This window comes from Culex quinquefasciatus, chromosome 1, assembly GCF_015732765.1.
Source record: "Culex quinquefasciatus strain JHB chromosome 1, VPISU_Cqui_1.0_pri_paternal, whole genome shotgun sequence".
Taxonomy (NCBI): Eukaryota; Metazoa; Arthropoda; class Insecta; order Diptera; family Culicidae; genus Culex; species Culex quinquefasciatus.
Genome location: NC_051861.1, coordinates 18,441,955 through 18,456,376, shown reverse-complemented (window position 1 = coordinate 18,456,376; position 14,422 = coordinate 18,441,955). Strand labels below are relative to the sequence as shown.

The 14,422-nt window shown below is 33.2% G+C and overlaps 1 protein-coding gene across 4 annotated transcripts in view; it reads right to left on the bottom strand.

Annotated features, from left to right (window-relative positions):
• The window catches only part of LOC6035402 (DNA-binding protein RFX2), a 73,384-nt gene that overhangs the window by 48,503 nt on the left and 10,459 nt on the right, over positions 1-14,422 (bottom strand). For 2 of the 4 annotated variants that reach the window (XM_038258498.1, XM_038258503.1), the window contains exons 2-3: positions 7,483-8,152; positions 7,208-7,424 (exon numbers count right to left, since the gene is read on the bottom strand). In XM_038258498.1, the coding sequence (XP_038114426.1) occupies positions 7,208-7,424; positions 7,483-7,911 (646 nt within the window). In that variant the 5' untranslated portion in view covers positions 7,912-8,152. The remainder of the gene's footprint in view (positions 1-7,207; positions 7,425-7,482; positions 8,153-14,422) is intronic. The other 2 variants (XM_038258507.1, XM_038258511.1) reach the window with 2 other exon arrangements.

Sequence of the window (14,422 nt, the reverse complement as noted above, 5' to 3'; positions counted from 1 at the left end):
CCTACAACTTTGCCGAAGACGCCAAATTGATCAGAAATTCACTCAAAAGTTCCAGCTGTTTAAATTTTTACGTACCATTTTTGTATGGACAGCTGCCAAAATTGTATGGAGACTTGTATGGGTGAACCAATGGCACAAAATAGCTTCTTTAGTCATAGGGCCCCCACAAAGTTTGAGCCAAATAAAAAAATATAACAAAAAAAATGGTCGATATCGGCCAATTTCAAAGAGAATTGCTCATAAAATAGATTTTATTTTGAAAAAATCATGGAAAATTCAATTTTACTCAAAAACCTGACCTTTTTGTAAAAATCTTATGATGGGAATGGATTCAGCAGACAAAAATACATAAAAAATGATCAATTAGACTGACGAGACATCGACATTTAGTCATCTCTGAGTAATACTTTAGCATAAAATAAATTTTATTTTGAAAAAATCATCGATAATTCAATTTTTACTCAAAAACTTGACCTTTTCGAAAAAATCTAATGATTGGAATGGATTCAGCAGACAAAAATACATTACAAATGATCAATTAGGCTGACGAGACATCGACATTTAGTCATCTCTGAGTCATACTTTAGCATAAAATAGATTTTATTTTGAAAAAATCATCAAAAATTCAATTTTTACTCAAAAAGCTGACCTTTTTGAAAAAATTTAATGATAGGAATGGATTCAGCAGACAAAATCACATGAAATATGATCAATTAGATTACCGAGACATACTTATTTAACGTTCTGCAAAGCATTTTTGATTTTTATTATTGATATCCCAGCATAATATGGCTTGCATGCAAGTTGGAAAAACTTGAATGAGAACCAACTGAAAATATAATTTTAAAATGGCTATAAATATGCGTAGAAACAATTAAATTTTAAAAACCAGGGGTGTTTCAGAAAGGGGAAAACGTGAACTATAAGATACATGTATTGGTTTAGTTGTTTATTCAATAGTTCTTTTATAAAATAGTCGACAAAGTAGTTAATTTTGACCTAAACTAATATTTCAAACGGGTGTATCTCAAAATTGGGACCATTTGGAGCAATTCTGGACCCGGATTCGGATTCAGCAGGCAAAATTCTACTAGGAACACATATACTCGTCTCAGAGACAAGAAACATTTGATTTTTTGTTGAACTGTGATATTAAACACTCAAGTGATATTTAAATGGTTAACAAATCTGTGATGTAAACATTTAAAACTGTAAAATACGGTCCACCAAAATCTCCTAAGCCTTCGCAATTTGCTTATTATGGAAAATCAAATCACGTTAAAAATAATTTAAGTCGTTGAGCTCAGTTATGCCCCTAAATCATCCGAAAAAAAACGAAACTATTGGCACAACGCCCCCCGGGGCATGGCCTTCCTCTAACGTGGGATTTCTGCTCCAGCGCCTCTGACGAGACAGGAGAAACCGGGACCGACGTTTTACTTCACCATCCGATAGAAGCTCAGTGGATAAGGCGGGAATCGAACCCGCGTCTCATAGCATCATCGGGATCGGCAGCCGAAGCCGCTACCCCTGCGCCACGAGACCCACCATCCGAAATCATCCGAAGTGATCTGGAAAAATGTAACGTGTGTAAGAATGTTTATAAATATGTACCCTTTAGGCATTTCAAACATTATGTTCAGAAACATCAAAAAACTTTAAACCTAACTCTAAATTTTGTAAAGTAACTCATGCTAAAAATTGTGGAACAACAAGTTAGTAAAAGATGAATTCTGAAAAATCTTAAAAAAGATGATAAAATGATTTTTTGAAAATATTGTGTTTGTTTATTTGTTTATCACAAGTAAATCTGTAGAACTTTATAAAAGTAAAACTTGGATCAGTCGAGTTTCGGCTGTATGGGTTATCATAAATAAAACGATTTTTTTGTTAACATGTAAAAGTTAACACTTTATTGTCGTTTTTCTCCTCGATAAACTCGATAAACAAAAAAAATGCTGTCGTTTTGATACAAACAGTGATAAATCCAACCTCTAATCTTCTTGCTAAATCGATTAATCTTTTGTTTGATATTTTTGCTCAATCTTTCCCTAAACGGTCCCATAAATTTAAATGCATGGAGAGACGATTGTTGCATATTGAAATAAATAAAAATATGTTAGATATTAAACTTCATATAAATATTGCCAATGTGTTTTTTTATTTAAAAGTTTCATGTTTTTATTTTTTTGTATATTTTAATCAAAACTGAATTGGAAAGCGCTTAAATTACAATCAATGTTTTAATTTTACGTATGCCTCTAGCCTATAGTCCTATAGTTCCATTTTTTTATGAGTTTAATTCATCCTCCAATACCTACAATTTATTTTGTATGTATTTTTTCCAGCATATTCTTTATTTTATTTTTTTTTGTTAACAGTTGAACTTTATTACAAAAAAATCTTCCAGATTTGATATTTTTGTGTACCATTAATAGACCATTAATTTAAAAAAATTGATGGTGAAATGGTATTGAAATATGTAGAAAAAAGGAGGATTTTATGTTATATAACAATTGAATTATTTTACTTCTATAGCGATTCTGTTATTTCATGCTAAATAAAAAAGAAATATTCAAAACTAATGTTATGTGCCCTTTCAGACAACTAGAAACGCTTTGATTTTTTTTCAGTTTTTAAATTTATCTTCATTGGATTCTTCTGTGAGCAAAAATTTCTTTTTAAATATCTATTGCATTAAAAACTAATTCTAATTATTTTTTTGAATCATTTTTGTGCTGCCATTTTTTAAGGAAATTTGTAATAGTCGTTCTGAAATTTAGAGTTATAATTATTTTAATGAATCCAATTAAATAAAAAAAGGCGTGGAAAAGAAGTATGCAACTAAGGTTTTTTTAATTTACAAAAATATTTGAAATATTTTGAAATGATTCGAAACACAAACCCAAAATTAAAAACAAGGCAAACAATATGTGTTGAAATAATTTTATTTTGATCACTTAAAAAAACTAAACTTTTCATTTTTTATATGTGAACGTCTTAAGTTATCTATACATTAGACAAAATCATACATGATTTTTTTCTTTTACATCTAGTGTTTTTCTTTAAAAAGGTTCTATAAGCTATTGTCTTTCATATGTTTATAGGGCCTTTTCGAAAAAAAAATCTAGATATGTATTATTACAAACAGATATATATTATTACAAACAGTAATGAAGAAAGTGCTACAAATTCATTAGTAAAAGTGACCTTTTTATCTGTGTATACATAATCGCTATAGTTTAGCCTGTCTGATTTTTTCGCATTTGATGAATTGGTTAAAATTTGAGTTTTTGGGTGACTTAAGAAAAAAAAAACTCGTGAAGTGTTTTAGTCAATATTTTAAGCGACTTAAATAAAAAACTTATGAAAATCATATTTCAATCATTGAATTTAATTAAAATTAAATGTCTTATTTAGGAATTTCCATGGAATTTTTTTATTTTATAATAACAATATACCAGGAGAACAACTCCTACGGAATGACTCAACGGCCTAACAACAACTAAGACCGAGACCAAAGTTTTACTACTGAGAACCACATTAAAAATCTTATATAACTTCGCACATATTTTTTGTTTTTATTTTTTTAAATATAAACAGAGGTAGACTTAATACTTAATTAATACATAATTATTTCAAAACATGAAGAAAATAATATGAAAATGGCAGAACTCAAATAAAATTTATTTATGTTTCCTAGGGTAATTCAAATTCGAGCTTCTTCGAACTACTCCCTGAAATCAAAGATTGACACATGGATATATTCCAAATTTGAGCTCAGGAAGTAAAATTAATGAAAGTTCTACATCTGAGAAATGGTTAGAATCGGATAACTATTGCGCCCTTCACGGGTAAAAAGTGAAACAGTTGCCATTCTCTATACATTTTGACGATTTCTCCCATACAAACTTCATACGATTAGATGGAGGGGTTCCGGTGGTCAGAATGAGCTCATATTTGGAATAAGGGACAGCGTTTTTTAACAATAGCCAAAATCTTGGTAAACAAGCACCTTCAACCTTTTGAACACCTATTTGTAATTTTTTTGCGACAATTCTTAAGTGATTAAAAAGAATAGTTGGTAAAATACTTGCATATTTTGACAGTAATCAAACTTTATGTAGGTCTAAGAAGATTAATTCTGAATTTGTAAAATGCTATGTACAGTTGGGTTACTCATATTATTCACAGAAGGATTAATTATTATTTTTTTTTTTTGCAAACCTCACCGGTAAAATATCTGCAAAAATCTGCAACAAAAAAGTTGTCTGCAACAAATTTCGGAAATCTTCAAATTTGCAGAGAAATCTGCAAATCTGGCATCCCTGGTCTTAGGTTTCATGAGTCGCTTTTGAAAATGATTATGTTTGGATAAGTTCTTAAAAGTTATTCAAAAAAAAAAAGACTCAACACAACAGCTCAGCTAAAATCAACTTTCGAGCAAAAATTCGAGCTGATCCTGTTTAGACTTTCGATGCTCTATCATTTTACACAATAATTTTTTTCACGGTTATTTTTTTCAAAATATTTTTTATTGCGTTAATTAATAGAGGGCAAAAAGCCAAAACTCGAACTCTTTGAATCTTTTCTCAATTCCTTTCCTCTAACTATCCCCCATATATTAGCTATTTTCAAGGTTATGTTTTGTAACTTCCTTCCACTGCTCAATTTTTTCTCTCATGTACCAGTAAACTCTCACACAGTTTGAATTAGTGAGCTGTTGAAAGGTACCCCATATCTCAGCTTAAGTTAATTACTGCACTGATGTTTTGCCAAAACAATCCAATAAATGAAATGAAATAAAAAAATAATCTTTGCTCAATAGTTCTATGTAGAGGGTGACGATTCTCGAAATTTTCAATTTCCCGGGAATCGAGAGTTGAATTTAGCAATTTTCCGGGAATTCCCGGGACCCGGGAGTTTTTTTTAACTATGCCAATGGTGCCAATAATGTATAAAGAAAAGTAATAAATGTATTTCTTTTCAATGAATTCAATTGCAATTAATCCATACTTAATCAATTAAACGTTATTTAGTAGCCTCATCATTTTCGCAAACTATGAAACCTTTTATTTTTTTTTCTGAATCTGCAAATACAAGATCGTTTCTTGAGCTTGTAAGGACTCAAAACTGTAGTTTAAAATGTCTACGAATCTTAATTCGCACTGAGTGATTTTTCAATAGAAGCAAAAAATTGTTATTAGATTATTTTGATTAAAAAAAGTTAATGTATAATTTCCTAGTATCGGGATTATTGCAATATGATAAAAAAAAAACAACTCAAAACAACAATTTAAATTCGTTTTCTTTCCCTTTTAAGATCAATTGTACATATTCATTCAAGAAATAGTAAACAGGAAAACCCGAATGTTTACATTTGGCAGACCTTAACTTCACCAAGATTTTCCAAAATATAATTTTATAATGAGGTTAATGCGAAACACAAAATGAAATGACTTATTGAAATAAAAAAAATACCTTGATTAACTTAATGAGAAATTAATTCATTGAGAATAAAAAAACAAGATTATGACGATTGCAATGCTCGAAAGAAGACATGGAAATTATACTTATATTTTAAAAGCTTTTCCCTCTCAGAAATAACAAATAGAAATAATATTTGAAAAACTTTAGACTTCATTTCTGGGGTGCAAAAACTCAACGCAATAGCTCAGCTAAAAACAACTTTCGAGCAAAAAATTCGAGCTGATTCTGTTTAGACTTTCGATGCTCTATCATTTTACACAATAATTTTTTTCACGGTTATTTTTTTCTAAATATTTTTTATTGCGTTAATTAATAGAGGGCAAAAAGACAAAACTCGAACTCTTTGAATATTTTCTCAATTCCTTTCCTCTAACTATCCCCCATATATTAGCTATTTCCAAGGTTGTGTTTTGTAACTTCCTTCCACTGCTCAATTTGTTCTCTCATGTACCAGTAAACTCTCACACAGTTTGAATTAGTCAGCTGTTGAAAGGTACCCCATATCTCAGCTTAAGTTAATTACTGCACTGATGTTTTGCCAAAACAATGCAATAAATGAAATGAAATAAAAAAATAATCTTTGCTTAATAGTTCTATGAGCTGAATGTTCAATTCTGGAGTTTTTTTGAAAAGGTCCAATAAACCAAATTTTCAGTTTTTGCTTTTCGGGTGTTTTTTAATACCCCTGACCCAAGGCGGTTTCAAAAACACCTAAAAAGCAAAAACTGAAAATTTGGTTTATTGGACCTTTTTAAAAAAACTCCAGAATTTTAATTTTTCATTCCAAGCAGCGAAATTTGAACCATTTTTCGATGCTGGCGAAATTAGTCGAAATCAAAACATTGACTTTTGACCTTTTTCGGAAATATTTGGAAACTACCTTTACAAAGCTTTTTTGTGATAGGCTTTGTTGCATGCATTCAGGCATGTAATAAAATACAAACAGCAAGCTTTTTCAATTGCTTTCAGAAGGAAGGCATTAATCACCTAGGTTATGTTAAGAAGTTTTTTTTTATCAGCAAAAGAATCGGTTATGCTTTTTTTAAAGTTTGTTCTAAAGACAGAGTTGTTCCTGTTAACAAATAATCAATTTTCCAGAGATTTTCTTATCATCAATATTGTCCAAAATATCCGAACAAATCCCATCTAACAAAGTTTACGGTTAGTATAAAGTGCAGCTTTATAATACCACTCGGTGCGATTGTTAGCCTCTGATAACGGGACGTTTCGTGGCAGGGACCAAAACTGTCCCTCCAGCCGAGTATCGTCCCAACGGAGGAGAGCGCCACACTTACCGTCGACGGTCGTCATTGCCGCGTAAGATGGCACTTCGTCGTTGTCGTCGTCGTCATCCACACCGTTCGGATTGACGGCGGCGTTCGCTGCATCGACGCGTAATGTGTTTATTGTCGGAAAACCAAGCCGAAGACGGCAATCATGGCGATGATGTTTCGATAGGTGTGTGTGTGTGTTTGTGTGTGCACGCGCACGTGGGTGGATTAATTATAATTAGGTAACAAACGGAAAGCAATTAAAGAAAACGAAATTAGTTAATGCGATGCATGAAATTAAACTCAAGAGTGTGTGTGGGAGGGAAGACGTTCAGGAAAAAAACTCCAACCAAAATAACAAGCAAATTAGTCGGTAATGATCCGGGACGCGAATTTTGAAGAATGTCAGTGCCATAATTAGCTTTTGGGGCGGTTGTGGTACTCACCGGTCACCGTAATGTACTGGGGGCCTCCATCGGTAGGACTCTGGGCTTGAACGACAGCGACCTGCGCCGTAACCTGCTGCTGACCGTTAACACTCGTCGCTTCCCCATCGGCCGCTGCCAACTGGACGTCGATCTTGGAGTCGTCCGCCGAGTCGGAATCGTCGATGGGCAGAATGTCGATCACGGTTCCGTTTGGATGGATTACGATTTTCTTTTGCTGGAAAGATGAAACATTCTAAAATTTTGTTCTGAGCCAACTAAATAAGCCAACATACCTGCTGAATAATCTGCTGCAGCGTCAGCGTTCCCGCTTGAGTGCCTAGAAGATTAGCAATGCTCAGATTATTGGCGATCAGACTGGTCGGGACCGGGGCCGGGTTGGCGGATGGTGTAGCCACGCTGACCGCGGACTGCAGGTTGGTCTTGTCAGCAGCACCGGCGGACTTGATCGTACTTGTACCTATTCCGGCAGCTAGAGCGGCGGTGGCAGGGATCGTAATGGTGGCCGTTGGAGTTCCAACCGAGCTCGTCGGAGAACCGCCGCAGTCCGGATCGGACAGGGAACCGGGATCGATGGCCGTGATGGTTGTGGCCGCCACCGGTGACGAACTGGCCGAGGCCGGAACGGTGGACGTGGGCGTTGATGGCGCCGGGATTGGCGTCACAGTAATGAAACTGCGCTGAGTTGCCAAACGAGTGCTCATTTTGGTGTGGTTATTTTAGAGTTAAAAATTGTTGAGAGCAAAATGTGGTGTAAAACTACAATTAATTCTACGATATCTTTTCAGTGAACCCTGTCTTAGTAGTACAAGTACTAGTACGGATCGATTACTGTACGGTGATATGGTGAGGGCAAGCTTTATGATTATTTAAAATTTTATAAAAGATTAAAGATAAAACGTTGCCACTATTAAGGATTTCCGGAGATTATGGTTGGCGAACAATCTGAAAAAAAAAACAGACACAAAATCTCGTTAATACTTCCAGAACATCTCTGGGATGGCGCGATGAACAGACAATCCCAACTTCAATGTCCTGCGGGAATTCAACCGAAAGGAAAGTGATATAAACAACAACTACAAACTGGGAAAAGCCCGCTGCAACTGCACTAATTAATTGCAAGTTAAGCTTCTCGTTCAGCTTGGAAGACGTCAGGGCGAAATGGTGATCCTAGTGCAGTGTTTCTCAACCGTTGAACTGGGAATTCCTCCCAAAGTGAAATTCAATGCCTTTAAACATGTTTGCAAATAAAAACATATCTGAAAGTTTCTTTAAAAGTATCGAATTGGGAAGGATTTAACAATACTGGAAATTATATTTATAAACTTCGCAATTCGCAATTTTCAGTGTAAGAACACGCACTGCCCTTACACCTACATCTCACCCTTGCTCTGAGTCAGTACGAGCAGCACGCTAGAACACGCTTTGAGTGTTCGTGGCAGGCATGCACACCTTCTTTTCCGGTTACGCATTTTAACTCGGCCGGGGGTGGTACATTACGTAGGGTTTGATGTAAGTATAAGCGCCTAACCATTTTAAGTGTGCCTAACAACTTTCATTAATGCAAAAACTGTTTTATTTTTAGTTTGAATTCAAAAATTAGTTGTTATTTTACTGTGTATTGTTTCTCCTGAAATCTTTCCTAGTGTTGAGTCGTATTTATATGTTGCTATTTCTTTTGTCGCGGTGTTTTGTTACAATTTTTGGTCCTAAGCATTTTATAAATGTTTTTCAAAAGTACAATAGTGATATTTGTGTTAATTCTTTGATCATTCCAAAAATTTAGTAAGGGCTAGAACCTCATTTGTTTGAAGAAATGGGTGAAGATTGAAACCAATGAACAGTGAAAGAAATATACTATTTGAAGAATTAATAGTAAAAGAAAGATAGTAATTTATGAAGTAGATAAGGAAATTAACAATAATTAATAAATAGAGGTAACAAACAATCTTAGATTGTATTGAGGGCATTTTACAGGGAAGATGAGAAATTATTCAAATAGATAAATAAAGAAAAGGCACATGATAAACAAAATTGACATCGCTGCCAAATTAAGGGAAAGCAGAAAGTTTGTTATAGCAGCATCAATTGGTAAAATAGAGTGGAAAACGTTGAGAATCAAATGAGTAAAATCTAAATCAAATAGAGGATAGTAAACAGAAGCCGCGTTAGAAAATCAGTGAAACAAAATAAAAAGAAGATAGGTGGTAGCTGAAATGGAAAGAAGAGAAACCCCGTTGTGCGATGTTTCAGGTACATCCACAGCAGTTGACTCAACATACTGAGAATCAAAACAATACCGTCTACAATCACAAATTACTTCACTTTCCCACATTGTCGCGCCCCTTTCTTTTAGCCGTCTCGACTTTGACCCGCGGTGGTCAAAGGATTACGATCCGTTTCCACAGGCCACCAGCTAGGTCATCATGAAAACCAAGCCAACGTGGAGGTAAGAAAATAGGACACTTGCAAGGAACCAGAGCTATACTGTCTTGATCAAGGGTGATCTAACAGGACTACGGACGTAGTCAGTGACGCTCCTTCCAGGATGTTCCTCGCCTGAGCGTCAACTGAAGAGGTATCATCAGCATCATACGCCCTTGGCCTGCAAAAAAAAAAAAAAAAAAGTACTCGATTAACAAACACAAAAAAATATGATTTGTCAAAAAAATGCTCCAGTTATTCGATGAAAACTTCAGTTTTTGGTTTAGAAACTACATTTTATCTATTAATAGTTTCAAAGTTTATCTCATTACCTTTCCAACGATGTATATTTGTCCTAGTAAAACATTTAAAATGGCTGAGCTATGTTAAAATTAAACAATCAGCCTTTTTTACGAAAAACGCTAGTTTTTTACTCCATTTTTTGACTTTCAGCATGCGTATATTCGTAATGAACAAACTTAGAGCTTTGAAAATTTGGATTTATCCAAATTTTCAAAGCTCTAAGTTTGTTCATTACGAATATACGCATGCTGAAAGTCAAAAAATGGAGTGAGCAGTTCTCTAGGATTTCGGTCATTCGATTTTTTTTGTATTTTTTAATCCGACTGAAACTTTTTTGGTGCCTTCGGTATGCCCAAAGAAGCCATTTTGCATCATTAGTTTGTCCATATAATTTTCCATACAAATTCGGCAGCTGTCCATACAAAATGATGTATGAAAATTCAAAAATCTGTATCTTTTGAATGAATTTTTGATCGATTTGGTGTCTTCGGCAAAGTTGTAGGTATGGATACGGACTACACTGGAAAAATAATACACGGTAAAAATTTGGTGATTTTTTATTTAACTTTTATCACTAAAACTTGATTTACAAAAACACTATTTTTAATTTTTTTTTTTTGATATGTTTTAGAAGGCATAAAATGCCAACTTTTCAGAAATTTCAGGTTGTGCAAAATCATTGACCGAGTTATGAATTTTTTAATCAATACTGATTTTTTCAAAAAATCGAAATTTTGGTCGTAAAATTTTTCAACTTCATTTTTCGATGTAAAATCAAATTTGCAATCAAAAAGTACTTTAGTGAAATTTTGATAAAGTGCACCGTTTTCAAGTTATAGCCATATTTAAGTGACTTTTTTGAAAATAGTCGCAGTTTTTCATTTTTTTAAATTAGTGCATTCAACATTCAATATTACGCCCTTTTAAAATGTTTGTCTTGATTTGAAAATTCCAAAAATATTTTTTTCGAAAAGATCGGAAAATTTCACAATTGTTTCATATATTAACATTGAAAATCGGACCATTAGTTGCTGAGATATTGACGATAGAAAATGGTGGGTTGTTTGGGTGAAACTTAGAAAACATCAATTTTCCTGTTTTTAAACCTTTGCATTGCAATATCTCAGCAACTAAAGGTCGTATCAACATAGTCCGAATAAGCAAAATATAGAGAATTTTCTCAGCTTTTCAAAAATATTTTTTCAAAACTGGGCAAACATGTGCACTAATTTAAAAATGAAAACTGCGACTATTTTCAAAAAGTCACTTAAATATGGCTATAACTTGAAAACGGTGCACTTTATCAAAATTTTAGTAAAGTACTTTTGATTGCAAATTTGATTTTACATCGAAAATGAAGTTGAAAATTTTTACGACCAAAATTTCGATTTTTTGAAAAAATCAGTATTGATTAAAAAATTCATAACTCGGTCAGTGATTTTTTGCACAACCTGGAAATTTCTGAAAAGTTGGCATTTTATGTCTTCTAAAACATATCAAAAAATAAAAAAAATTAAAAATAGTGTTTTTTTGTAAATCAAGTTTTAGTGATAAAAAGTTAAATAAAAAAATCACCAAATTTTTTTTACCGTGTATTATTTTTTCCAGTGTAGTCCGTATCCATACCTACAACTTTGCCGAAGACACCAAATCGATCAAAAAATTCCTTCAAAAGATACAGATTTTTGAATTTTCATACATCATTTTTGTATGGACAGCTGCCGAATTTGTATGGAAAATTATATGGACAAACTAATGATGCAAAATGGCTTCTTTGGACATACCGAAGGCACCAAAAAAGTTTCAGCCGGATTAAAAAATACAAAAATTAAAATTGAAGAAAAAAGACCGATTTCGTAGAGAATTGCTCATTTTTCTTAGTTAGAATGTTTACTTTCGAGAAAAAAATACCAAAAAATATTTGGAGAAGGTCACTTTTTTGAAACTTGGCCACCCAATGTACCATAGTGGAATGTACCGTTCCACAGAAATATTTATCGTGGTGATTATTATTATTTCCAAAAATTTCAAAATTTTCAAAAAAAGCAAAATTTTCAGTTATTTAAAATTTTAAAATTTTCAAAAATTGCAAAATTTACAAAAAAAAAAAATATTTGTTTTTAATTTTGAAATTTTTGACGAGTTTTAAAAATGTTTTTAATTTATAACATTTTTGGTTTTTTGTTTGACTTACCAATAACGATCGTAATATTTAAATCGAGAAATCTCGATCGTGATGCGAGAAATAAAGATTGAAATATTACGCCCGGAAGCAATAATCCCCACGTTAACTTGTGTCAGCAGTTATTACAAGACTAGAAAGTTTTCCCTTCTTCTCTTCTGGCTGACACAAGATGAATATTACCTTTAAAAGGTAGGAGGAGAGTTTTCCCTTTTTTAAAAGGAAGGGAAAAAATTATAGCCTTATGATAACTGCTGTCACAAGTTTAATTTTCCCTAAAAAAATTTTCCCTTATTCTTGACCACTTACACAACTTTTTTAAATTTGTTATCACCAGTCAAGAGAGTCCATATAGGCCGAATTTACATTTTCTGTTATTTTATCAAGAATTGTTGTCAAAAAAAGAGATGAAAATTTCTTGGTATGGATAAAATTACCTTGTCAAATTTTTATATTTTCTAAGAAATTCCAAAAAATAGAATCTTTGAAATTAATTTGCATCAATTTCCAATATTTTTTGGGAAAGAAACTTTTCTGGGAAATGGTACATTCAGGGGAATGGCTTTCTGGGAAATTGTACATTCTGGGGAACGATTTTTTGGGAATGGTTTTCAGGGGATTGGTTTTCTGGGGGAACGTGATACAATCAACAAAAGTGGTTAAAAACTAAAAAGGAAAAGGCTTGTAAATTATTTTTCGAACAATAGCGAATCTTCAATTTTGAAAATTTTGCTAAAATTAGAGTGATGAGTTAATTTTAAAGAGATTATTTGTGCACACTTCTAAAAATTAACAGTTCTTTAAAAATAAGTTAAACTAAAAAAAATTAGAAAGTTTTTTTTTGGAAATTAATCAAGAGGGGAATGGAACGATAAAGGTTGAGAACCACTGTCCTAGTGAATTATTACTATTGTCCTAAGGGGTCGTGCATAAACCACGTGGCCTCCTTAGGGGGGGGGGGGGTTGAAAGTCTGACCGAAAAAAACCACGAAAAGCCATGGGGGGGAGGGGGGGGGGTCGACGGCTGACCACGTGGCCTATCAAAAAAATATTTTCTTTAAAAAAACATTAAAAACTGTGCTAATTAAATTTTATGACATGCATACACTTCAATCTCAAGATACCTTGTATTGTCTTGAGAATAAAAAAAATCAATTTCAGGATTATCGCTCAACATTTCGGTTTCACTACTACATTTGCAGGTGAATTGCCTAACATTAGAAAATAACCCGTCACGATTTTTCTTTTCAAACGATACTTATCTACTTTGAAATTCACCGAAAAATTGTTTTCTGATTGATATTCATTCGTATGAGCGAAAGCCATTTTCTTCTTCCCGAGAAAAGGATTAAAGTGAATATGAGCTTGGCATTTTGATTTAAGAGATAGTCCATAATTTGGGGTGTTATAACAATTCATTCGAACGAATTTTAGAACAGCTTTTAAATTTAGAAAATTTAAATATTTTCCTGAAACTGTATGTTTTTTTTACAAGCAGTCAAGGCACTCATCGATGCTCACACATATTCTAACCAATTAAGTTGCTATTGCGTACAATGTTGTTGCATAATAAAAATCAGAACCAGGATCGGATAAATTTTTGATAAATTTCAAATTTCTCAAGAATTTCCGGGATTTCCCGGGAAGTTGGTTGCAAATTTCCCGTTTCCCGGGCAATTTGAATCCCTGGGAAATTGAACGCTCTAAAAAGCCTACAACATCCAGTACTTTGCTTTAGAAATCAAGAGGAAATCCATTTTTTTCGCGAAAATTTAACACGTAGCCTTTTGTGTGGGACAAACGAAAAATCTCATTTAGTAGTAAGACAATATGTTTTTCAAGAATATTTAAGAAGTTTATATAATTATTATTATTTGTTTCATTTTTTCACATTTGACCTTTTATCCTTACGACGTTTTGTCCATTCGACCTTATGTCTTTCGACCTTTTGGCATTCGATTGGCGGGGTTGGCGAGAAACCACGAAAAACCATGGGGGGTAAGGGGGGGTAAAAAATTCCCAAAAAAAAGGCCACGTGGTTTATGCACGACCCCCTAAGTTCCATACATATGTAGAGAAAATAAAATGTATAGTTTTCTGTTCAGCAAAATAATTTTTATACAGTTCTCAAAAGCAGAAAAATTGCATTTCTTGTATACGAATCACACAAGTAAGCCAGATGAAAAATCGTTAGAATTTTGGAATTTGTTATGCATAACATAACATCACGTAAGAACAGGCATGACCGGATTTGCCAGATAGATCTGGGAATGCAAAAATTATTCGAGCGCCCGACAGAATGAAGA